The sequence below is a fragment of the Oncorhynchus kisutch genome, linkage group LG10, assembly GCF_002021735.2.
Source record: "Oncorhynchus kisutch isolate 150728-3 linkage group LG10, Okis_V2, whole genome shotgun sequence".
Classification (NCBI taxonomy): domain Eukaryota; kingdom Metazoa; phylum Chordata; class Actinopteri; order Salmoniformes; family Salmonidae; genus Oncorhynchus; species Oncorhynchus kisutch.
The window spans coordinates 68,873,144-68,898,091 of record NC_034183.2 but is presented as its reverse complement, the minus strand read 5'-3'; the positions used below and the strand labels follow the sequence as shown (position 1 = coordinate 68,898,091).

The 24,948-nt window shown below is 47.5% G+C and overlaps 1 protein-coding gene across 18 annotated transcripts in view; it reads left to right on the top strand.

Moving 5' to 3' along the window:
• The window catches only part of LOC109880125 (voltage-dependent P/Q-type calcium channel subunit alpha-1A), a 106,731-nt gene that overhangs the window by 16,956 nt on the left and 64,827 nt on the right, over nucleotides 1-24,948 (top strand). For 14 of the 18 annotated variants that reach the window (XM_031834955.1, XM_031834949.1, XM_031834941.1 and 11 more), the window contains 9 exons: nucleotides 148-283; nucleotides 1,776-2,428; nucleotides 2,613-2,974; nucleotides 3,207-3,342; nucleotides 3,643-3,772; nucleotides 4,105-4,164; nucleotides 4,350-4,456; nucleotides 12,485-12,496; nucleotides 14,442-14,541. In XM_031834955.1, coding sequence (XP_031690815.1) covers nucleotides 148-283; nucleotides 1,776-2,428; nucleotides 2,613-2,974; nucleotides 3,207-3,342; nucleotides 3,643-3,772; nucleotides 4,105-4,164; nucleotides 4,350-4,456; nucleotides 12,485-12,496; nucleotides 14,442-14,541 — 1,696 coding nt within the window. The remainder of the gene's footprint in view (nucleotides 1-147; nucleotides 284-1,775; nucleotides 2,429-2,612; nucleotides 2,975-3,206; nucleotides 3,343-3,642; nucleotides 3,773-4,104; nucleotides 4,165-4,349; nucleotides 4,457-12,484; nucleotides 12,497-14,441; nucleotides 14,542-24,948) is intronic. The other 4 variants (XM_031834953.1, XM_031834952.1, XM_031834951.1 and 1 more) reach the window with 1 other exon arrangement.

Here is a 24,948-nt window from a genome sequence, read left to right as displayed (position 1 = left end):
GTCTCACCTTTCCTCCATCTCGCCTCCCTCTTCTTTCTCTCGCCTGCTCTCTTCTCTCATCTCTCATCTCTTCTATCCTCTACCTCTCTCTCGGTCCCCCTCTCTCTGTCCCTCCTCTCATCCTTTCCCCTCTCTCCGTCCCTGTAGTAAGGAGCAGCAGAAGAACAATAAGGGTGGTAATAAGTCCGTGTGGGAACAGAGGACCAAGGAGCTGAGGAAACAGACTCTAATGACCAGCAGAGAGGCCCTCTACAACGAACTGGACCCAGAGGACCGCTGGAAGGCAAGGAGAGAGGGAGGGAGGGGGAAAGGCTGGAAGGAGAGAGGAGGGAGGGGGAGGCTGGAAGGAAGGGAAGGAGAAAGGGAGGGGGAGGCTGGAAGGAAGGGAAGGAGAAAGGGAGTGGGAGGCTGGAAGGAAGGGAAGGAGAGAGGGAGGGAGGGGGAAGGCTGGAAGGAAGGGAAGGAGAGAGGGGGGGGGAAGGCTGGAAGGAAGGGAAGGAGAGAGGGAGGGAGGGGGGAGGCTGGAAGGAAGGGAAGGAGAGAGGGAAGGGAAGGAGAGAGGGGGGGGAAGGCTGGAAGGAAGGGAAGGAGAGAGGGAGGGGGGAGGCTGGAAGGAAGGGAAGGAGAGAGGGAGGTGGGGAAGGCTGGAAGGAAGGGAAGGAGAGAGGAGGGAGGGGGGAGGCTGGAAGGAAGGGAAGGAGAGAGGGAGGGGGGAGGCTGGAAGGAAGGAAGGGAAGGAGAGAGGGGGGAGGGGGAGGCTGGAAGGAAGGAAGGGAAGGAGAGAGGGAGGGAGGGGAAGGCTGGAAGGAAGGGAAGGAGAGAGGGAGGGGGGGAAGGCTGGAAGGAAGGGAAGGAGAGAGGGAGGGGGGGAAGGCTGGAAGGAAGGGAAGGAGAGAGGAGGGAGGGGGAGGCTGGAAGGAGGGAAGGAGAGAGGGAGGGAGGGGGAGGCTGGAAGGAAGGGAAGGAGAGAGGGAGGGGGGAGGCTGGAAGGAAGGGAAGGAGAGAGGGAGGGGAGGCTGGAAGGAAGGGAAGGAGAGAGGGGGGAGGCTGGAAGGAAGGGAAGGAGAGAGGGGGGTGGGAAGGCTGGAAGGAAGGGAAGGAGAGTGGAGGGATGGAAAGAGAATACCTAGTCAGTTGCACGGTTGAATGCATTCAATCAAAATGTGTCTACCGCATTTAAGCTGAATCAGAGAGGTGAGGGGGCTGCTTTAATCGTCATCCACATCATTGGTGCCAGGGGAGCAGTTGTTGTGGGTTTAACTGCCTTGCTCAAGGGCAGAACAGCAGATGTTTCCACCCTGCCGGCTCAGGGATTCAAACAAGCAACCTTTCGGTTACTGTCCCAAGCTCTAACTTCTAGGCTACCTGCCACCCCAGAGAGGGGGGTAAAGAAGGGAGGTGGGTAAGGAGGAAGGGAGACAGTAAGAGACAACAAACCAAATGGAGAAGGGTGGAGAGAGCGATGGAACACAGAACACTTTTTATTGGTCTGGGTTAAGCTGCTTGATACTTTCGGGTACTTACCTCATATAGTTCATCATAATTGATAACTACCTGGTAATTACCGGGTGCCAAATGTAACATACTGGTTGGTGCCTTTGTCAATTTACCAATAATTGAATCAAGTTTTTGAGCTTTATAGGTGGTTATATGACCTCTGGGATGCTAACGATATTATGCCTCTCCTTGATTCCGCCTGGCCTTCTTCGTCCGTCCCCTGCTTACAACTCTCCCAACCCAACCTTTCCCTCCCTCCCCCCTCTCCTTTCTTCCAGGTGAACTACTCCCGCCACATCCGTCCTGACATGAAGACTCATACAGACCGCCCTCTAGTGGTGGACCCCCAGGAGAACCGCAACAACAACACCAACAAGACCACCAAAGAGCCTGACTCCCGCCTCAGCCAGCAGCACGCTGACGAGCTGGTCCGCAAGCAGACACACGTCCACGAGAGAGGAGGTGGGGGAGGAGGAGGTGGGGGCTCAGGGTCTGGTTCAGGCCCTGGAAGGCCTTACGAGCGGGCAGACTCTACGGAGAGCCGCAGGAGCCGTAAGGAGAGCAAGGAGCACCAGGAGCTCCAACACCACCACTCCTCCCATACCCGCCTAGATGCAACGATGCTGGGACAGAGTGGAGAGGAGAGGCCCCAGAGAAGGCACCACCACCCACGGGGCCAGGTGGGCTCATCGGAGCACAGGAAACCCCGCCAGCACCGCATGCCCCCAGAGGACGAAGAGAGGGGAGGTGGAGGTGGTGGAGGAGGAGGAGGAGGAGGGGAAAGGCGACACAAGAGCAGGGGGACAGAAGGAGAAGGCGAGGGGGAGCAAGAAGGGGGTGATGGAGGTGAGAGGAGGCAGAGACGGCATCGCCATGGCACTCAGTCAGGGTGTGATGGTGAGGGGAAGAGGACGCGGCAACACCGCAGGAAGTGAGGGAGACCCTGACACACACAGACACACACACATATATACGCACTCACACTTTCCTCTGTCAACCAGTGTCCTTATACAGTAGTTCTCAGAACCTTTCTGACATTTCCCTACTCCTTCTCTTCCATCAATCTCTCTCGTTTCTCCCTCTCTTCCTTTCTTTCCTTGTCTTTCCCTCTATAGGGATGGTCCCAACCTGTCCACCACACGGCCCATCCAGAAGAGCCTCTGTAGACAGGACAGCCAGTACAGTGAGGACATGGACAATGTCATGAACAGTAAATTGGCCACCAGCCAGCCCCAGCTACCCCCAGGCTCCACCCAGCAGCCCTGCCCAGCCTCGGGTCTCCCAAGCCCAGCCAACCACAATACTCCAGGCCCAGGCTTCGGCCCTGCAGGCCTCAACACTCACCTGACCAACAGCAGCTCCCACCTGGGCCTAGATGGAAGCCTGGTTCCTGCATACGGAAGTAGCACCCGGATACCGGACCACACGGCAGTGGACATACCGCCCATGTTTCCTTCCCACAACGCCATATTGCAGGGTGAGAGAGAGGGAAGAAAGAGGAGGGGAGGGGGATGGAGGGAGACTGTGTATGACCAAGGTTTATCAGGTCACATCTTCAGTCAAAACATTGAGAAACAGCCACACATGCCATGCTATTTCTGAATTCTTGTTTCTTCCCTTCATTCTTCCCTGTCCTTTCCTCTCCTATCCACCCCCTCCCTCCCCCTCTGTCTCTCTCTCTCCTCCCTCTCTTTCTTGCATCCCTCCAGTCAATAAGAATGCTAACACGGAGCCTCTGCCTAAGAAGGAGGATAAGGATGATGATGATGATGAGAAGGGTGATGAAGATGGACCCAAACCAATGCCTCCCTATAGCTCCATGTTCATCCTCTCTACCACCAATCCGTATGTGGGCACATGCATGCACACACACAATCACACACACACAATCACACACACGCAATCACGCACGCACACACACAATCACACACACACGTATATTCATTATTAATTATATTAATGATGCATTTTTTGTGTTTGTTGCAATGTGTGTGTCTGTCTCTGTGTGTGTGTGCTTGTGTGTGTGTGTGTGTGTGTGTGTGTGTGTGTGTGTGTGTGTGTGTGTGCGTGCGTGCGTGCGTGCGTGCGTGCGTGCGTGTGTGTGTGTGTGTACGTGCATGCTTGTTTGTGTCTGTGTGTGATCAGGTTCCGGAGACTATGCCACTACATTGTGACTCTGAAATTCTTTGAGTTTGGAATCCTGTCTACCATCGCTATGAGCAGTATCGCCTTGGCAGCAGAAGACCCCGTCTGGCCAGAATCACCTCGCAACAATGTGAGACACTCAATGCTAGCTCCATGTCCGTATTAGCTTATATTTACTCTCCATGCTAACTTAGCTATTAGCTAACTTTTACTTTACCCTCTGGGCTAACCTAGCTAGTTTAGCTAGCTTCTACTTTACCCTCCATGCTAACTTAGCTATTTAGCTAACTTCTACTTTACCCTCAATGCTAACTTAGCTATTATAGCTAACTTCTACTTTACCCTCCATGCCAACTTAGCTATTATAGCTAACTTCTACTTTACCCTCCATGCTAACTGAACTATTAGCGAGCTTCTACTTTACGTCTGCTAACTCTGTGTCCTCTCTCTCCCTTTATGCAGGTTCTGCGCTACTTTGACTATGTGTTTACGGGAGTGTTCACCTTTGAGATGTTGATTAAGGTAATTCTGAATCTATTTCACTCTAGCTATACTTGTAATTTTTTGATGTGAGACAATCAATAACAAAACATATCCACTCTCTCTGTCGCCCTCACTCTAACGCCCCCCCCCCACTCTCTTTCACTTTCTCTCTCTCTCCCCCTCTTCCTCCTCTCTCTCTCCATCCCCCCACACCTTTCTCTCAGATGGTGGATCTGGGCCTGGTGTTGCACCAGGGCTCCTATTTCCGTGACCTGTGGAACATCCTGGACTTTATAGTGGTTAGTGGTGCTCTGGTGGCCTTCGCCTTCACGTAAGTTACCCTCCTGCCCCGTCATCTCCTCTCCCCCAACTCTCTCTCTTGTCCTGCCTGCTGCCCCATCTCCTCCTCTCCCCAATCTCCCCCTCTCTCTCCTCTCCTCTCTGCCCCTCTCTCTGCTGTCCTTGCAAGGGGTCACAACGTCACTGCGCAGACAGCCTCACAGGAGCCCTGGAGCAAAGCCCCACTCTCTCTCTCTCCTCTATCGCTCTCTCTTCTGTCACTCTCTCTTCTGTCACTATCTCGTCTCTTTATATCCCATGCTCTTGTTCTGTCTCATGTTCACACTCCCATACTCTCTCTCTCCTGTCTCACTCTGTCTCAGTCTTAGCTCCTCTGTCTTGCTCTGTCTCACTCGATCAACAACCTTCCCACATCCTTCCCATAGCATCCAACTCCCCAGGCTACTGGCACTACCATTTCCCAATGCCCCTTTCAATCATCGTTCACCAGAGTCAACCCCTTTCCTCTCCTCCTGTCCTTTATCCCGCTCCCCATCTCACCTGCCTCCCTCGCTCCTCGTTTCTACTTCTCCCCCCTGCGGTCCAACACTATCCCCCTCCACCCTTTCTCTCCCAACGTCCACTATGCCCCCCTCTCTCGCTCCTCTCCTCCCCCTTATCTCCCGTGGGTGTGAGGACCACCCCAGGCACCTGTAACCCTTTAGTGTCCCGGGCGGTTCTGGAGCTGAGGGGCCTGAGCTGCACCCCTCCTCCACCCCTCCTACGGAGCAGGTATTTCAGCTTCCTTCTTCTGCACGCCACTGCCTGAGCTTGGGCTGGGAGTGGGACAGGTGCTATGGCTGGTGATGAAGCTGGTACTATCGCTGGGGCTGGAGCTTGGTGTGGGATGAAGAAGGGTGCTTTAATGAAATAAAGGTTTAGGATGGGGGAAGTTCTGGGTCTAAGGCTAAATGGAACGGAAGCTGGGGGTCTGGGGAAAGAGAAGTGTTGGGTCTAAGGCTAAATGGAACGGGAGCTGGGGGTGTGGGGAAAGAGAAGTGTTGGGTCTAAGGCTAAATGGAACGGGAGCTGGGGTCTGGGGAAAGAGAAGTTCTGGGTCTAAGGCTAAATGGAACGGGAGTTGGGGGTGTGGGGAAAGACAAGTGTTGGGTCTAAGGCTAAATGGAACGGGAGCTGGGGGTCTGGGGAAAGACAAGTGTTGGGTCTAAGGCTAAATGGAACGGGAGTTGGGGGTGTGGGGAAAGTCAAGTGTTGGGTCTAAGGCTAAATGAAACGGGAGTTGGGGGTGTGGGGAAAGAGAAGTGCTGGGGTTGTAGCCGGGATCAGGATGGGGTAAAAAAGAAGAGGGTTAAGGTTGAGACAAGGGTGTTAGGGCTGGAGTGGGGGTGGGAGCAGGTGGGGTTGAGTGAAGAGAGGTGTAGTTCTTGGAATAGTACATTGATACATTGACCCTCTTGAAAAGAGATGTTGAGTCTTAATGTGACTACCTGGACCGACACAGGATAGATCAACAGACTAAAGGGAATGGTTGGGTTGGGTGTGATGCTAAAATGTGGGTAGGCTTAAAATGGTTGTTTTTGGACTGTGCTAGAATTAGGAGCTTTTTCATGATCCAGACTTCTTATCGTATACCGTGGCGCCTGAAATGGTGTCCAAGATTTCTCTAGGCTGGTTGATTTAGACCTAGAATATGATTTTACAATGATTTTATACATAGTTGCATGATATGAAGTCATTGGTTAAGGCTGGTGAGTTGATTATTGTACATGCTACCTGAACACATAGTGCATGAGTTATTCTGACAGTATTGATGTGAGTCTTTCCACGCTAACCCAGTCCCCTTATACAGGTGGATCATTGAACAATGGAAAAACATGGCGACCAGGGCATTTTGATTCACTCAATTCAGGAATTGAATTTGAAATGTTGAACCCCTTCAAAGAAAATACTGGGATATTTTCAAAACCATTCATTCCATTTCAACGGATCATCTGAATTGACTGAATCAAAATGGAATCGAAAGCCCAACCCTAAAGGAAAGCAGGGTATGAGGATGATGTGCACGTAGGCATGCATACATACTTGAGGTCCATATACATGCATCTAAGAATGGGAATGGCTATAACTAACAGTCATTTCTGTAATGCATATGAAGAACCTATCATAGCTCAGAGTATATGATCATTCATTAGCTGATAGGGGTGTTGCGTGTTTCGCAAACAGAAATCACTCCGCCTGGTATCTTCCCAAGCATGTCTAATACCTCCTCAGGGAAGGTCCCTTTCTTCCACCCTTACTCCCTAGGCCCTAACACTAGCTCCCATTGCTTAACCCTTTGCTTCCCCTCCAAAGAGTGGGGTTACAGATTACCGTTACAGTGGGCATGCAGTTTTCTTCTCCTTTAAGGGAGAAAGATAGAAAATGATACCTGGATGTGCTTGCAGAATACTCCCTCCTTCCTTCCCCCCTCCCTCCCTCCCTCCATCCCTCACTCCATCCCTCACTCCTTTACTCTGCTCCTGTGGAGAGAAACACACTGTTCACCAATCCCTTTTACATTCCTCCTTCCCCTCCTCACTCCTTTTTCCTGATCTCCAACTGGATAGGTTCACAGAATGTTAGCATTGCCCAGCTAGCATTAGCATCATTACAATTGCCTATCCAATCATTTCACATCTGCAGTCATGTGAAGGAGATGAAGGAAAATATGATTTGTAGGAATATTTGGACACTCAAGGTAGAATTTGCATCAAACCACAGATCTAAGACCAGATTGTCCACCCACAAATCCTAACCTTGCCCGTTAGGCTGGTAAAAACGAATTTGATCCTAGATCAGTGTCTAGGGACAACTCCAGGGTGGCAGTGGCACCCCCTGTCTGTGGGACTGACCCCCTGATCCTGCCATGTTATGTTATGTGTGTATGTGTGTGCCACTGTCAAGTGTGTGTGTGTGTGTGTGTGTATGTGTGTGCCACTGTCAAGTGTGTGTGTGTGTGTGTGTGTGTGTGTGTGTGTGTGTGTTGGAGTATTTCATGTATATATGTGTCTTTCTGTATGTATATATGTGTGTTGCATCTATATATATGTGTATCTTTCTGCATGTATGTGTTGCATACTGTATATATGTGTTTATCTGAGTGTATATTTATGTTCATGTGTTTCACTTTCTGTGTTAGGCCTGCGTTTTTAGTCTGAAGGTATAATGGAATGTTTGACAAAGGTCCAGACAGACAGACAGACAGACAGATCAGATTCTGAAAGATTAGTCAGATAGTCAGATACTCTGATAGATTAGCCAGAGAGACAGAGACTCTGATAGATTAGTCAGATAGACAGAGACTGATAGATTAGTCAGAGAGACAGAGACTCTGATAGATTAGTCAGAGTGACAGAGACTGATAGATCAGTCAGATAGTCAGAGACTCTGATAGATTAGTCAGAGAGACAGAGACTCTGATAGATTAGTCAGAGAGACAGAGACTCTTATAGATTAGTCAGAGAGACAGATACTCTGATAGATTCGTCTGAGAGACAGAGACTGATAGATTAGTCAGAGAGAAAGAGACTCTGATAGATTAGTCAGAGAGTCAAAGACTCTGATAGATTAGTCAGAGAGACAGAGACTGATAGATTAGTAAAATAGTCAGAGACTCTGATAGATTAGTCAGATAGACAGAGACTGATAGATTAGTCAGATAGTCAGAGACTCTGATAGATTAGTCAGAGAGACAGAGACTCTGATAGAATAGTCAGAGAGACAGAGACTCTGATAGATTAGTCAGAGAGACAGAGACTCTGATAGATTAGTCAGAGAGACAGAGACTAATAGATTAGTCAAATAATCAGAGACTGATAGATTAGTGAGATAGACAGAGACTGATAGATTAGTCAGAGAGACAGAGACTCTGATAGATTAGTCAGATAGTCAGAGACTCTGTTAGATTAGTCAGAGTGACAGAGACTCTGATAGATTAGTCAGAGAGACAGAGACTCTGATAGATTAGTCAGAGTGACAGAGACTCTGATAGATTAGTCAGAGAGACAGAGACTCTGATAGATTAGTCAGAGAGACAGAGACTCTGATAGATTAGTCAGTGACAGAGACTGATAGATCAGTCAGATAGTCAGAGACTCTGATAGATTAGTCAGAGAGACAGAGAATATGATAGATTCGTCAGATAGACAGAGACTGATAGATTAGTCAGATAGTCAGAGACTCTGATAGATTAGTCAGATAGAGAGAGACTCTGATAGATTAGTCTGAGAGACAGAAACTGATAGATTAGTCAGAGAGAGAGAGACTCTGATAGATTAGTCAGATAGTCAGAGACTCGGATAGATTAGTCAGAGAGACAGAGACTCTGATAGATTATTCAGATAGACATAGACTGATAGATTAGTCAGAGAGACAGAGACTGATAGATTAGTAAAATAGTCAGAGACTCTGATAGATTAGACAGAGACTGATAGATTAGTCAGAGAGACAGAGATTCTGATAGATTAGTCAGAGAGACAGAGACTCTGATAGATTAGTCAGAGAGACAGATACTCTGATAGATTAGTCAGAGAGACAGATACTGATAGATTAGTAAAATAGTCAGAGACACTGATAGATTAGTCAGATAGACAGAGACTGATAGATTAGTCAGAGAGACAGAGACTGATAGATTAGTCAGATAGTCAGAGACTCTGATAGATTAGTCAGATAGTCAGAGACTCTGATAGATTAGTCAGAGAGTCAGAGACTCTGATAGATTAGTCAGAGTGACAGAGACTCTGATAGATTAGTCTTAGAGACAGAGACTGATAGATTAGTCAGAGAGACAGAGACTGATAGATTAGTCAGATACTCTGATAGATTAGTCCGAGAGACAGAGACTCTGATAGATTAGTCAGAGAGACAGAGACTCTGATAGATTAGTCAGAGAGACAGAGACTCTGATAGATTAGTCAGAGAGACAGACTCTGATAGATTAGTGTCAGAGAGACAGAGACTCTGATAGATTAGTCAGAGAGACAGAGAGACAGAGACTGATAGATTAGTAAAATAGTCAGAGACTTTGATAGATTAGTCAGATAGTCAGATACTCTGATAGATTAGTACGAGAGACAGAGACTCTGATAGATTAGTCAGAGAGACAGAGACCCTGATCGATTAGTCAGAGAGACAGAGACCCTGATAGATTAGTCAGAGAGACAGAGACTGATAGATTAGTAAAATAGTCAGACTCTGATAAATTAGTCAGAAAGATAGAGACTGATAGATTAGTCAGAGACAGAGACTGATAGATTAGTCAGAGAGACTGATACTCTGATAGATCAGTCAGAGAGACAGCAAGACAAAGACAGACAGACAGACAGACAGACAGACTCTGATAGATCAGTCAGAGAGACTGATACTCTGATAGTTCAGTCAGAGAGACAACAAGACAGACAGAGAGAGATTGTGATAGATTAGTCAGACAGACAGAGACTCTGATAGATCAGTCAGACAGACAGACAGAGACGCTGATAGATCAGTCAGATAACAGTGAAACTCACAGGGCCAAAGCAGACTGTAACAGATAAAGATAGTGCCCTTATTCAATTGGTCGAAATCAAGCAGCATTGCAGATAGAACGAGTACTCCCATTGGAGATCTGTATCACGACTTTGATCTAATTACTCTGGCATCCACTGTCTGGCTTGATGATCGGTGGTATCTGGGCTCGTGCCGTCGTCCTGCATGCCTCTCAAATAAATAGAAGAACCGCTGTGCCTGAACATAATGCCCTTCCCAAGGCAGGACAGTGATAGGCCGAAACTGGTACAAGCCTACACTAGTGGACCAATCAGATGACTGGAAGGGAAGTGGTTTGATATTGGTTACTATGGTTACTAACATGGATGTTCCCCTCAGTTGATCCTATGGAATTGTTAAAGCATCATTGATGTTAAGCGTCAATGGTGGCACTAGTTTGGTGCTGTGTCCCAGTTATGTGTTTTCTCTCTGTATGTGTGTGTGTGTGTGTGTGTGTGTGTGTGTGTGTGTGTGTGTGTGTGTGTGTGTGTGTGTGTGTGTGTGTGTGTGTGTGTGTGTGTGTGTGTGTGTGTGTGTGTGTGATAATGGGCTTCAAATATGAATTGTTAAAGCATCATTGATGTTAAGCGTCAATGGTGGCACTAGTTTGGTGCTGTGTCCCAGTTATGTGTTTTCTCTCTGTATGTGTGTGTGTGTGTGTGTGTGTGTGTGTGTGTGTGTGTGTGTGTGTGTGTGTGTGTGTGTGTGTGTGTGTGTGTGTGTGTGTGATAATGGGCTTCAAATATGACAGACAAACAGACACTTAGCTAGGAGTGTATGTCATGGAGGTTGAAGATATGACAGACAAACAGACAGTTAGCTAGGAGTGTGTATGTCATGGAGGTTGAAGATATGACAGACAAACAGACAGGTAGCTAGGAGTGTGTATGTTGGGGAGGTTGAAGATATGACAGACAAACAGACAGTTAGCTAGGAGTGTGTATGTTGGGGAGGTTGAAGATATGACAGACAAACAGACAGGTAGCTAGGAGTGTGTATGTTGGGGAGGTTGAAGATATGACAGACAAACAGACAGGTAGCTAGGAGTGTGTATGTTGGGGAGGTTGAAGATATGACAGACAAACAGACAGGTAGCTAGGAGTGTGTATGTCATGGAGGTTGAAGATATGACAGACAAACAGACAGGTAGCTAGGAGTGTGTATGTTGGGGAGGTTGAAGGTATGACAGACAAACAGACAGGTAGCTAGGAGTGTGTATGTTGGGGAGGTTGAAGATATGACCGGTTAAACAGACAGGTAGTTAGGAGTGTGTATGTCATGGAGGTTGAAAATATGACAGACAAACAGACAGGTAGCTAGGAGTGTGTATGTCATGGAGGTTGAAGATATGACAGACAAACAGACAGGTAGCTAGGAGTGTGTATGTTGGGAAGGTTGAAGATATGACAGACAAACAGACAGGTAGCTAGGAGTGTGTATGTCATGGAGGTTGAAGATATGACAGACAAACAGACAGGTAGCTAGGAGTGTGTATGTTGGGGAGGTTGAAGATATGACAGACAAACAGACAGGTAGCTAGGAGTGTGTATGTTGGGGAGGTTGAAGATATGACAGACAAACAGACAGGTAGCTAGGAGTGTGTATGTTGGGGAGGTTGAAGATATGACAGACAAACAGACAGGTAGCTAGGAGTGTGTATGTTGGGGAGGTTGAAGATATGACAGACAAACAGACAGGTAGCTAGGAGTGTGTATGTAGGGGAGGTTGAAGATATGACAGACAAACAGACAGGTAGCTAGGAGTGTGTATGTTGGGGAGGTTGAAGGTATGACAGACAAACAGACAGGTAGCTAGGAGTGTGTATGTTGGGGAGGTTGAAGATATGACAGACAAACAGACAGGTAGCTAGGAGTGTGTATGTTGGGGAGGTTGAAGATATGACAGACAAACAGACAGGTAGCTAGGAGTGTGTATGTAGGGGAGGTTGAAGATATGACAGACAAACAGACAGGTAGCTAGGAGTGTGTATGTTGGGGAGGTTGAAGATATGACAGACAAACAGACAGGTAGCTAGGAGTGTGTATGTCATGGAGGTTGAAGATATGACAGACAAACAGACAGGTAGCTAGGAGTGTGTATGTTGGGGAGGTTGAAGGTATGACAGACAAACAGACAGTTAGCTAGGAGTGTGTATGTCATGGAGGTTGAAGATATGACAGACAAACAGACAGGTAGCTAGGAGTGTGTATGTCATGGAGGTTGAAGATATGACAGACAAACAGACAGGTAGCTAGGAGTGTGTATGTGAGGTTGAAGATATGTGTGTATGTGAGAGGGGAAGGATCTAACAAAACGCAGGCCTTGCACTCTGTTTTTCTGTTTCTCTGTCTCTCATATGGATGTTTTTCCTCCTTCAAACCCGTCCTTTTCCCTTTGTCACATTTTCTCTCCTTCTCTCTCTCTCTCTCTCTCTCTCTCTCTCTCCTCTGTCTCTCTGTCTCTGACCCTCTCTGATCTCTCCGTTCCGGAACAACAGGAGCAGTAGCGGGTAAAGTTGTGTTCTCTCTCTTTCTCTTCTGCTGCACTCTGACTGCTTGTCCTTCCGATCACACGGCTTTCCTCTCTTTCTTTTTAAAATCTGTCCGTCCTCACTGTCGCCCACGTGTCTTTATCTCTTTCTCTCTCACTGTCGCCCACGTGTCTTTATCTCTTTCTCTCTCACTGTCGCCCACGTGTCTTTATCTCTTTCTCTCTCACTGTCGCCCACGTGTCTTTATCTCTTTCTCTCTCACTGTCGCCCACGTGTCTTTATCTCTCTCTTTCTCTCTCTCTCTCTGTCCTTCACCCTGCTCTCTCTGTGGAACAGCTCTGACTAACATACGACTCAAGTGAATTCAACATGAATCAAATGTGAATCGTTCATGTGTGAGTCTGGACCAAGTCTAAAGCAACTCATAAGTGACTCAGAACAGACAATGAGAATGAAGAGAGCAGAGGACGCAGAGTAATAGGTGAACCAAGTGAATCAAGTGAAGAGAAGGGGGAAGTGTGATAGATACAGCAGCAGTAATAGCAACAGGTACTGGGGGCTGGTCATGCTGGAGCTAGAGAGCAGATGGAGACAACGGAGAGAGGCAGTGAGTCCTAGGAAATACTGCTCATGGAGATCAGGCATACACATACACATCCATGCAAACAAACACTCACACACACGCTATCGCAGGCAGATTTTATAAACACACACACATACCTACACACGTGCAGAAACAGATGTGTAAACACACACACACACACACACACACACACACACACACACACACACACACACACACACACACACACACACACACACACACACACACACACACACACACACACACACACACAGTCAGCCACCAGTAAGAGCCTTTACATCTGGTGTAACAGCTGCAGCTGCAGCAGGAGGTTCTAGAAGACCCCAGGCATCCCCCACCATGACCCCTGACCTTGGAGAGGTCACAGCTGACTTTTTACCCCCTGAGGCTGAGTAGGGAAGACCCAGGGAGAAATCTGGAGTCATTCCTCACTGAGATGCAAGTTAGTTAGTTTGTTAGTTAGTCAGCTAGTCACCTAGTTATCTAGCCAGCTAGTTAGTTATTCATTCAGATCTTATATGCAATTGGGACAGGGTTACCTCCACCAACCAGGTGCTAGGGCTAGTCTCTCTTCTCTCTATGACCTGATACTCAGAGAGAATCCTGTCCACTCCCACACATGTTAGTATGTCCACAGTCTCCCCTCTAAAAAAAAGAAAGAGGTTTGGCTTGGCATTTCAGTCCAGAAATGCCTGCACAATATGTTTGTCTTTGCCAAAGACCAAGACACAATGTCATGCTGTTTGGGCTATGCTATGAAACCAGCTTCGGGAGGGGAATGGTAAAGCTAGTGTCTCTGTGTAGAAAAGTTCCCCATTCCTCGAGCTATCAATGGAGAACAAGGTGTCAATACAGCATGGGAAGCTATAGGTTTCAAAGCAGCATGAGTAGACTGCACTGTTTCAGTCTTTCAGTGCATGTGTCCGTGGGTTCAGCCACCTTGCTTAGTGTTGGATGATGCATTGCACAGTGCTGGAGTTGTTGAGAGTAGTTTGAATGGAACAATCCATGTTTATATAGCATGTAACAGCATACAGAAAGCTGAAAGTACAGTGCGACTTAACCTTGTAGAAGTAGTCTGTCATAATACAGCATGCTTTGTCAACTAACCCTATCTGAGTTCCTGTCAGTGAGCGAACTCAGCAGCTACCTTCTAGGAATGCTCTCCTACTACTTCTTCTCTCTTCTATTTGAACCAAGAGGGGCTACGCCAGCTTCCTCCATGTGCCGCCCCCTCCCTCTCTGACTGTTTGTGTGTGTGTGTGTGTGTGTGTGTGTGTGTGTGTGTGTGTGTGTGTGTGTGTGTGTGTGTGTGTGTGTGTGTGTGTGTGTGTGTGTGTGTGTGTGTGTGTGAATCAGGGGAAGCAGTAAGGGGAAAGACATCAGCACAATCAAGTCTCTGAGGGTTCTGAGAGTGTTGCGACCTCTGAAGACTATCAAGCGTCTTCCAAAGCTCAAGGTACGTTCAACTCTCACCACGTTTATTACTGTCTGTTAACAACCACATCCACCATTCTGATAAACATTTCTCCCAGGTAGGACCTTACAGTGTCCAGGCTGTTGGACCTCTTATTTGTCTCATCGTCAACCTCTATTTAAATCTGCCCCAGTCGCGTACAGATGGGCTGTGTGCCTTTGTTTGACTGTGTATCTCTGTGTCTTCAGGCTGTGTCTGACTGTGTTGTTGTGTATCTCTGTGTCTCCAGGCTGTGTGCCTTTGTTTGACTGTGTATCTCAGTGTCTCCAGGCTGTGTCTGACTGTGTTGTGTGTATCTCTGTGTCTCCAGGCTGTGTCTGACTGTGTTGTTGTGTATCTCTGTGTCTCCAGGCTGTGTGCCTTTGTTTGATTGTGTATCTCTGTGTCTCCAGGCTGTGTCTGACTGTGTTGTTGTGTCTCTCTGTGTCTCCAGGCTGTGTCTGACTGTGTTGTATGTATCTCTGTGTCTCCAGGCTGTGTCTGACTGTGTTGTTGTGTATCTCTGTGTCTCCAGGCTGTGTGCCTTTGTTTGACTGTGTATCTCTGTGTCTCCAGGCTGTGTCTGACTGTGTTGTTGTGTATCTCTGTGTCTCCAGGCTGTGTGCCTTTGTTTGACTGTGTATCTCAGTGTCTCCAGGCTGTGTCTGACTGTGTTGTGTGTATCTCTGTGTCTCCAGGCTGTGTCTGACTGTGTTGTTGTGTATCTCTGTGTCTCCAGGCTGTGTGCCTTTGTTTGATTGTGTATCTCTGTGTCTCCAGGCTGTGTCTGACTGTGTTGTTGTGTCTCTCTGTGTCTCCAGGCTGTGTGCCTTTGTTTGATTGTGTATCTCAGTGTCTCCAGGCTGTGTCTGACTGTGTTGTTGTGTATCTCTGTGTCTCCAGGCTGTGTCTGACTGTGTTGTATGTATCTCTGTGTCTCCAGGCTGTGTCTGACTGTGTTGTTGTGTATCTCTGTGTCTCCAGGCTGTGTCTGACTGTGTTGTTGTGTATCTCTGTGTCTCCAGGCTGTGTTTGACTGTGTTGTTGTGTATCTCTGTATCTCCAGGCTGTGTCTGAATGTGTCGTTGTGTATCTCTGTGTCTCCAGGCTGTGTTTGACTGTGTTGTTGTGTATCTCTGTATCTCCAGGCTTTGTTTGACTGTGTTGTTGTGCATCTCTGTGTCTCCAGGCTGTGTCTGACTGTGTTGTTGTGCATCTCTGTGTCTCCAGGCTGTGTTTGACTGTGTTGTTGTGTATCTCTGTCTCTCCAGGCTTTGTTTGACTGTGTTGTTGTGCATCTCTGTGTCTCCAGGCTTTGTTTGACTGTGTTGTTGTGTATCTCTGTGTCTCCAGGCTGTGTTTGACTGTGTTGTTGTGCATCTCTGTGTCTCCAGGCTGTGTCTGACTGTGTTGTTGTGTATCTCTGTGTCTCCAGGCTTTGTTTGACTGTGTTGTTGTGTATCTCTGTGTCTCCAGGCTGTGTTTGACTGTGTTGTTGTGTATCTCTGTAACTCCAGGCTGTGTTTGACTGTGTTGTTGTGTATCTCTGTGTCTCCAGGCTGTGTTTGACTGTGTTGTTGTGTATCTCTGTGTCTCCAGGCTGTGTTTGACTGTGTTGTTGTGTATCTCTGTGTCTCCAGGCTGTGTTTGACTGTGTTGTTGTGTATCTCTGTGTCTCCAGGCTGTGTTTGACTGTGTTGTTGTGTATCTCTGTGTCTCCAGGCTGTGTTTGACTGTGTTGTTGTGTATCTCTGTGTCTCCAGGCTGTGTTTGACTGTGTTGTTGTGTATCTCTGTGTCTCCAGGCTGTGTGCCTTTGTTTGACTGTGTATCTCAGTGTCTCCAGGCTGTGTCTGACTGTGTTGTGTGTATCTCTGTGTCTCCAGGCTGTGTCTGACTGTGTTGTTGTGTATCTCTGTGTCTCCAGGCTGTGTGCCTTTGTTTGATTGTGTATCTCTGTGTCTCCAGGCTGTGTCTGACTGTGTTGTTGTGTCTCTCTGTGTCTCCAGGCTGTGTCTGACTGTGTTGTTGTGTATCTCTGTGTCTCCAGGCTGTGTGCCTTTGTTTGATTGTGTATCTCTGTGTCTCCAGGCTGTGTCTGACTGTGTTGTTGTGTCTCTCAATGTCTCCAGGCTGTGTCTGACTGTGTTGTATGTATCTCTGTGTCTCCAGGCTGTGTCTGACTGTGTTGTTGTGTATCTCTGTGTCTCCAGGCTGTGTGCCTTTGTTTGACTGTGTATCTCTGTGTCTCCAGGCTGTGTCTGACTGTGTTGTTGTGTAGCTCTGTGTCTCCAGGCTGTGTGCCTTTGTTTGACTGTGTATCTCAGTGTCTCCAGGCTGTGTCTGACTGTGTTGTGTGTATCTCTGTGTCTCCAGGCTGTGTCTGACTGTGTTGTTGTGTATATCTGTGTCTCCAGGCTGTGTGCCTTTGTTTGATTGTGTATCTGTGTGTCTCCAGGCTGTGTCTGACTGTGTTGTTGTGTCTCTCTGTGTCTCCAGGCTGTGTGCCTTTGTTTGATTGTGTATCTCAGTGTCTCCAGGCTGTGTCTGACTGTGTTGTTGTGTATCTCTGTGTCTCCAGGCTGTGTCTGACTGTGTTGTATGTATCTCTGTGTCTCCAGGCTGTGTCTGACTGTGTTGTTGTGTATCTCTGTGTCTCCAGGCTGTGTCTGACTGTGTTGTTGTGTATCTCTGTGTCTCCAGGCTGTGTTTGACTGTGTTGTTGTGTATCTCTGTATCTCCAGGCTTTGTTTGACTGTGTTGTTGTGCATCTCTGTGTCTCCAGGCTGTGTCTGACTGTGTTGTTGTGTATCTCTGTGTCTCCAGGCTGTGTTTGACTGTGTTGTTGTGTATCTCTGTGTCTCGAGGCTGTGTTTGACTGTGTTGTTGTGTATCTCTGTGTCTCCAGGCTGTGTTTGACTGTGTTGTTGTGTATCTCTGTGTCTCCAGGCTGTGTCTGACTGTGTTGTTGTGTATCTCTGTGTCTCCAGGCTGTGTTTGACTGTGTTGTTGTGTATCTCTGTGTCTCCAGGCTTTGTTTGACTGTGTTGTTGTGTATCTCTGTGTCTCCTGGCTGTGTTTGACTGTGTTGTTTTGTATCTCTGTGTCTCCAGGCTGTGTCTGACTGTTTTGCTTTGTATCTCTGTGTCTTCAGGCTGTGTTTGACTGTGTTGTTGTGTATCTCTGTGTCTCCAGGCTGTGTTTGACTGTGTTGTTGTGTATCTCTGTGTCTCCAGGCTGTGTTTGACTGTGTTGTTGTGTATCTCTGTGTCTCCAGGCTGTGTTTGACTGTGTTGTTGTGTATCTCTGTGTCTCCAGGCTGTGTTTGACTGTGTTGTTGTGTATCTCTGTGTCTCCAGGCTGTGTTTGACTGTGTTGTTGTGTATCTCTGTGTCTCCAGGCTGTGTCTGACTGTGTTGTTGTGTATCTCTGTGTCTCCAGGCTGTGTTTGACTGTGTTGTTGTGTATCTCTGTGTCTCCAGGCTTTGTTTGACTGTGTTGTTGTGTATCTCTGTGTCTCCAGGCTGTGTTTGACTGTGTTGTTTTGTATCTCTGTGTCTCCAGGCTGTGTCTGACTGTGTTGTTTTGTATCTCTGTGTCTTCAGGCTGTGTTTGACTGTGTTGTTGTGTATCTCTGTGTCTCCAGGCTGTGTTTGACTGTGTTGTTGTGTATCTCTGTGTCTCCAGGCTGTGTTTGACTGTGATGTTGTGTATCTCTGTGTCTCCAGGCTGTGTTTGACTGTGTTGTTGTGTATCTCTGTGTCTCCAGGCTGTGTCTGACCGTGTTGTTGTTTATCTCTGTGTCTCCAGGCTGTGTTTGACCGTGTTGTTGTGTATCTCTGTGTCTCCAGGCTGTGTTTGACTGTGTTGTTGTGTATCTCTGTGTCTCCAGGCTGTGTTTTACTGTGTTGTTGTGTATCTCTGTGTCTCCAGGCTGTGTCTGACTGTGTTGTTGTGTATCTCTGTGTCTCCAGGCTGTGTTTGACGGTGTTGTTGTGTATCTCTGTGTCTCCAGGCTGTGTTTGACTGTGTTGTTGTGTATCTCTGTGTCTCCAGGCTGTGTTTGACTGTGTTGTTGTGTATCTCTGTGTCTCCAGGCTGTGTCTGACTGTGTTGTTGTGTATCTCTGTGTCTCCAGGCTGTGTTTGACCGTGTTGTTGTGTATCTCTGTGTCTCCAGGCTGTGTTTGACTGTGTTGTTGTGTATCTCTGTGTCTCCAGGCTGTGTTTGACTGTGTTGTTGTGTATCTCTGTGTCTCCAGGCTGTGTTTGACTGTGTTGTTGTGTATCTCTGTGTCTCCAGGCTGTGTCTGACTGTGTTGTTGTGTATCTCTGTGTCTCCAGGCTGTGTTTGACTGTGTTGTTGTGTGTCTCTGTGTCTCCAGGCTGTGTTTGACTGTGTTGTTGTGTATCTCTGTGTCTCCAGGCTGTGTTTGACTGTGTTGTTGTGTATCTCTGTGTCTCCAGGCTGTGTTTGACTGTGTTGTTGTGTATCTCTGTGTCTCCAGGCTGTGTCTGACTGTGTTGTTGTGTATCTCTGTGTCTCCAGGCTGTGTTTGACTGTGTTGTTGTGTATCTCTGTGTCTCCAGGCTGTGTCTGACTGTGTTGTTGTGTATCTCTGTGTCTTCAGGCTGTGTTTGACTGTGTTGTTGTGTATCTCTGTGTCTCCAGGCTGTGTTTGACTGTGTTGTTGTGTATCTCTGTGTCTCCAGGCTGTGTGCCTTTGTTTGACTGTGTATCTCTGTGTCTCCAGGCTGTGTCTGACTGTGTTGTTGTGTAGCTCTGTGTCTCCAGGCTGTGTGCCTTTGTTTGACTGTGTATCTCAGTGTCTCCAGGCTGTGTCTGACTGTGTTGTGTGTATCTCTGTGTCTCCAGGCTGTGTCTGACTGTGTTGTTGTGTATATCTGTGTCTCCAGGCTGTGTGCCTTTGTTTGATTGTGTATCTGTGTGTCTCCAGGCTGTGTCTGACTGTGTTGTTGTGTCTCTCTGTGTCTCCAGGCTGTGTGCCTTTGTTTGATTGTGTATCTCAGTGTCTCCAGGCTGTGTCTGACTGTGTTGTTGTGTATCTCTGTGTCTCCAGGCTGTGTCTGACTGTGTTGTATGTATCTCTGTGTCTCCAGGCTGTGTCTGACTGTGTTGTTGTGTATCTCTGTGTCTCCAGGCTGTGTCTGACTGTGTTGTTGTGTATCTCTGTGTCTCCAGGCTGTGTTTGACTGTGTTGTTGTGTATCTCTGTATCTCCAGGCTTTGTTTGACTGTGTTGTTGTGCATCTCTGTGTCTCCAGGCTGTGTCTGACTGTGTTGTTGTGTATCTCTGTGTCTCCAGGCTGTGTTTGACTGTGTTGTTGTGTATCTCTGTGTCTCGAGGCTGTGTTTGACTGTGTTGTTGTGTATCTCTGTGTCTCCAGGCTGTGTTTGACTGTGTTGTTGTGTATCTCTGTGTCTCCAGGCTGTGTCTGACTGTGTTGTTGTGTATCTCTGTGTCTCCAGGCTGTGTTTGACTGTGTTGTTGTGTATCTCTGTGTCTCCAGGCTTTGTTTGACTGTGTTGTTGTGTATCTCTGTGTCTCCTGGCTGTGTTTGACTGTGTTGTTTTGTATCTCTGTGTCTCCAGGCTGTGTCTGACTGTTTTGCTTTGTATCTCTGTGTCTTCAGGCTGTGTTTGACTGTGTTGTTGTGTATCTCTGTGTCTCCAGGCTGTGTTTGACTGTGTTGTTGTGTATCTCTGTGTCTCCAGGCTGTGTTTGACTGTGTTGTTGTGTATCTCTGTGTCTCCAGGCTGTGTTTGACTGTGTTGTTGTGTATCTCTGTGTCTCCAGGCTGTGTTTGACTGTGTTGTTGTGTATCTCTGTGTCTCCAGGCTGTGTTTTACTGTGTTGTTGTGTATCTCTGTGTCTCCAGGCTGTGTCTGACTGTGTTGTTGTGTATCTCTGTGTCTCCAGGCTGTGTTTGACTGTGTTGTTGTGTATCTCTGTGTCTCCAGGCTTTGTTTGACTGTGTTGTTGTGTATCTCTGTGTCTCCAGGCTGTGTTTGACTGTGTTGTTTTGTATCTCTGTGTCTCCAGGCTGTGTCTGACTGTGTTGTTTTGTATCTCTGTGTCTTCAGGCTGTGTTTGACTGTGTTGTTGTGTATCTCTGTGTCTCCAGGCTGTGTTTGACTGTGTTGTTGTGTATCTCTGTGTCTCCAGGCTGTGTTTGACTGTGATGTTGTGTATCTCTGTGTCTCCAGGCTGTGTTTGACTGTGTTGTTGTGTATCTCTGTGTCTCCAGGCTGTGTCTGACCGTGTTGTTGTTTATCTCTGTGTCTCCAGGCTGTGTTTGACCGTGTTGTTGTGTATCTCTGTGTCTCCAGGCTGTGTTTGACTGTGTTGTTGTGTATCTCTGTGTCTCCAGGCTGTGTTTGACTGTGTTGTTGTGTATCTCTGTGTCTCCAGGCTGTGTTTTACTGTGTTGTTGTGTATCTCTGTGTCTCCAGGCTGTGTTTGACGGTGTTGTTGTGTATCTCTGTGTCTCCAGGCTGTGTTTGACTGTGTTGTTGTGTATCTCTGTGTCTCCAGGCTGTGTTTGACTGTGTTGTTGTGTATCTCTGTGTCTCCAGGCTGTGTCTGACTGTGTTGTTGTGTATCTCTGTGTCTCCAGGCTGTGTTTGACCGTGTTGTTGTGTATCTCTGTGTCTCCAGGCTGTGTTTGACTGTGTTGTTGTGTATCTCTGTGTCTCCAGGCTGTGTTTGACTGTGTTGTTGTGTATCTCTGTGTCTCCAGGCTGTGTTTGACTGTGTTGTTGTGTATCTCTGTGTCTCCAGGCTGTGTCTGACTGTGTTGTTGTGTATCTCTGTGTCTCCAGGCTGTGTTTGACTGTGTTGTTGTGTGTCTCTGTGTCTCCAGGCTGTGTTTGACTGTGTTGTTGTGTATCTCTGTGTCTCCAGGCTGTGTTTGACTGTGTTGTTGTGTATCTCTGTGTCTCCAGGCTGTGTTTGACTGTGTTGTTGTGTATCTCTGTGTCTCCAGGCTGTGTCTGACTGTGTTGTTGTGTATCTCTGTGTCTCCAGGCTGTGTTTGACTGTGTTGTTGTGTATCTCTGTGTCTCCAGGCTGTGTCTGACTGTGTTGTTGTGTATCTCTGTGTCTTCAGGCTGTGTTTGACTGTGTTGTTGTGTATCTCTGTGTCTCCAGGCTGTGTTTGACTGTGTTGTTGTGTATCTCTGTGTCTCCAGGCTGTGTTTGACTGTGTTGTTGTGTATCTCTGTGTCTCCAGGCTGTGTTTGACTGTGTTGTTGTGTATCTCTGTGTCTCCAGGCTGTGTTTGACTGTGTTGTTGTGTATCTCTGTGTCTCCAGGCTGTGTTTGACTGTGTTGTTGTGTATCTCTGTGTCTCCAGGCTGTGTTTGACTGTGTTGTTGTGTATCTCTGTGTCTCCAGGCTGTGTGCCTTTGTTTGACTGTGTATCTCAGTGTCTCCAGGCTGTGTCTGACTGTGTTGTGTGTATCTCTGTGTCTCCAGGCTGTGTCTGACTGTGTTGTTGTGTATCTCTGTGTTACCAGGCTGTGTGCCTTTGTTTGATTGTGTATCTCTGTGTCTCCAGGCTGTGTCTGACTGTGTTGTTGTGTCTCTCTGTGTCTCCAGGCTGTGTGCCTTTGTTTGATTGTGTATCTCTGTGTCTCCAGACTGTGTCTGACTGTGTTGTTGTGTCTCTCTGAGTCTCCAGGCTGTGTCTGACTGTGTTGTATGTATCTCTGTGTCTCCAGGCTGTGTCTGACTGTGTTGTTGTGTATCTCTGTGTCTCCAGGCTGTGTGCCTTTGTTTGAATGTGTATCTCTGTGTCTCCAGGCTGTGTCTGACTGTGTTGTTGTGTAGCTCTGTGTCTCCAGGCTGTGTGCCTTTGTTTGACTGTGTATCTCAGTGTCTCCAGGCTGTGTCTGACTGTGTTGTGTGTATCTCTGTGTCTCCAGGCTGTGTCTGACTGTGTTGTTGTGTATCTCTGTGTCTCCAGGCTGTGTGCCTTTGTTTGATTGTGTATCTCTGTGTCTCCAGGCTGTGTCTGACTGTGTTGTTGTGTCTCTCTGTGTCTCCAGGCTGTGTGCCTTTGTTTGATTGTGTATCTCAGTGTCTCCAGGCTGTGTCTGACTGTGTTGTTGTGTATCTCTGTGTCTCCAGGCTGTGTCTGACTGTGTTGTATGTATCTCTGTGTCTCCAGGCTGTGTCTGACTGTGTTGTTGTGTATTTCTGTGTCTCCAGGCTGTGTCTGACTGTGTTGTTGTGTATCTCTGTGTCTCCAGGCTGTGTTTGACTGTGTTGTTGTGTATCTCTGTGTCTCCAGGCTGTGTTTGACTGTGTTGTTGTGTATCTCTGTGACTCCAGGCTGTGTTTGACTGTGTTGTTGTGTATCTCTGTGTCTCCAGGCTGTGTCTGACTGTGTTGTTGTGTATCTCTGTGTCTCCAGGCTGTGTTTGACTGTGTTGTTGTGTATCTCTGTGTCTCCAGGCTGTGTTTGACTGTGTTGTTGTGTATCTCTGTGTCTCCAGGCTGTGTTTGACTGTGTTGTTGTGTATCTCTGTGTCTCCAGGCTGTGTCTGACTGTGTTGTTGTGTATCTCTGTGTCTCCAGGCTGTGTTTGACTGTGTTGTTGTGTATCTCTGTGTCTCCAGGCTGTGTCTGACTGTGTTGTTGTGTCTCTCTGTGTCTCCAGGCTGTGTGCCTTTGTTTGATTGTGTATCTCAGTGTCTCCAGGCTGTGTCTGACTGTGTTGTTGTGTATCTCTGTGTCTCCAGGCTGTGTCTGACTGTGTTGTATGTATCTCTGTGTCTCCAGGCTGTGTCTGACTGTGTTGTATGTATCTCTGTGTCTCCAGGCTGTGTCTGACTGTGTTGTTGTGTATCTCTGTGTCTCCAGGCTGTGTTTGACTGTGTTGTTGTGTATCTCTGTATCTCCAGGCTGTGTCTGAATGTGTTGTTGTGTATCTCTGTGTCTCCAGGCTGTGTTTGACTGTGTTGTTGTGTATCTCTGTATCTCCAGGCTTTGTTTGACTGTGTTGTTGTGCATCTCTGTGTCTCCAGGCTGTGTCTGACTGTGTTGTTGTGCATCTCTGTGTCTCCAGGCTGTGTTTGACTGTGTTGTTGTGTATCTCTGTGTCTCCAGGCTTTGTTTGACTGTGTTGTTGTGCATCTCTGTGTCTCCAGGCTTTGTTTGACTGTGTTGTTGTGTATCTCTGTGTCTCCAGGCTGTGTTTGACTGTGTTGTTGTGCATCTCTGTGTCTCCAGGCTGTGTCTGACTGTGTTGTTGTGTATCTCTGTGTCTCCAGGCTTTGTTTGACTGTGTTGTTGTGTATCTCTGTGTCTCCAGGCTGTGTTTGGCTGTGTTGTTGTGTATCTCTGTAACTCCAGGCTGTGTTTGACTGTGTTGTTGTGTATCTCTGTGTCTCCAGGCTGTGTTTGACTGTGTTGTTGTGTATCTCTGTGTCTCCAGGCTGTGTTTGACTGTGTTGTTGTGTATCTCTGTGTCTCCAGGCTGTGTTTGACTGTGTTGTTGTGTATCTCTGTGTCTCCAGGCTGTGTTTCACTGTGTTGTTGTGTATCTCTGTGTCTCCAGGCTGTGCTTGACTGTGTTGTTGTGTATCTCTGTGTCTCCAGGCTGTGTTTGACTGTGTTGTTGTGTATCTCTGTGTCTCCAGGCTTTGTTTGACTGTGTTGTTGTGTATCTCTGTGTCTCCAGGCTGTGTTTGACTGTGTTGTTGTGTATCTCTGTGTCTCCAGGCTGTGTTTGACTGTGTTGTTGTGTATCTCAGTGTTTCCAGGCTGTGTTTGACTGTGTTGATGTGTATCTCTGTGTCTCCAGGCTGTGTTTGACTGTGTTGTTGTGTATCTCTGTGTCTCCAGGCTGTGTTTGACTGTGTTGTTGTGTATCTCTGTGTCTCGAGGCTGTGTTTGACTGTGTTGTTGTGTATCTCTGTGTCTCCAGGCTGTGTCTGACTGTGTTGTTGTGTATCTCTGTGTCTCCAGGCTGTGTCTGACTGTGTTTTTGTGTATCTCTGTGTCTCCAGGCTGTGTTTGACTGTGTTGTTGTGTATCTCTGTGTCTCCAGGCTTTGTTTGACTGTGTTGTTGTGTATCTCTGTGTCTCCAGGCTGTGTTTGACTGTGTTGTTTTGTATCTCTGTGTCTCCAGGCTGTGTCTGACTGTGTTGTTGTGTATCTCTGTGTCTTCAGGCTGTGTTTGACTGTGTTGTTGTGTATCTCTGTGTCTCCAGGCTGTGTTTGACTGTGTTGTTGTGTATCTCTGTGTCTCCAGGCTGTGTTTGACTGTGTTGTTGTGTATCTCTGTGTCTCCGGGCTGTGTCTGACTGTGTTGTTGTGTATCTCTGTGTCTCCAGGCTGTGTTTGACGCTGTTGTTGTGTATCTCTGTGTGTCCAGGCTGTGTT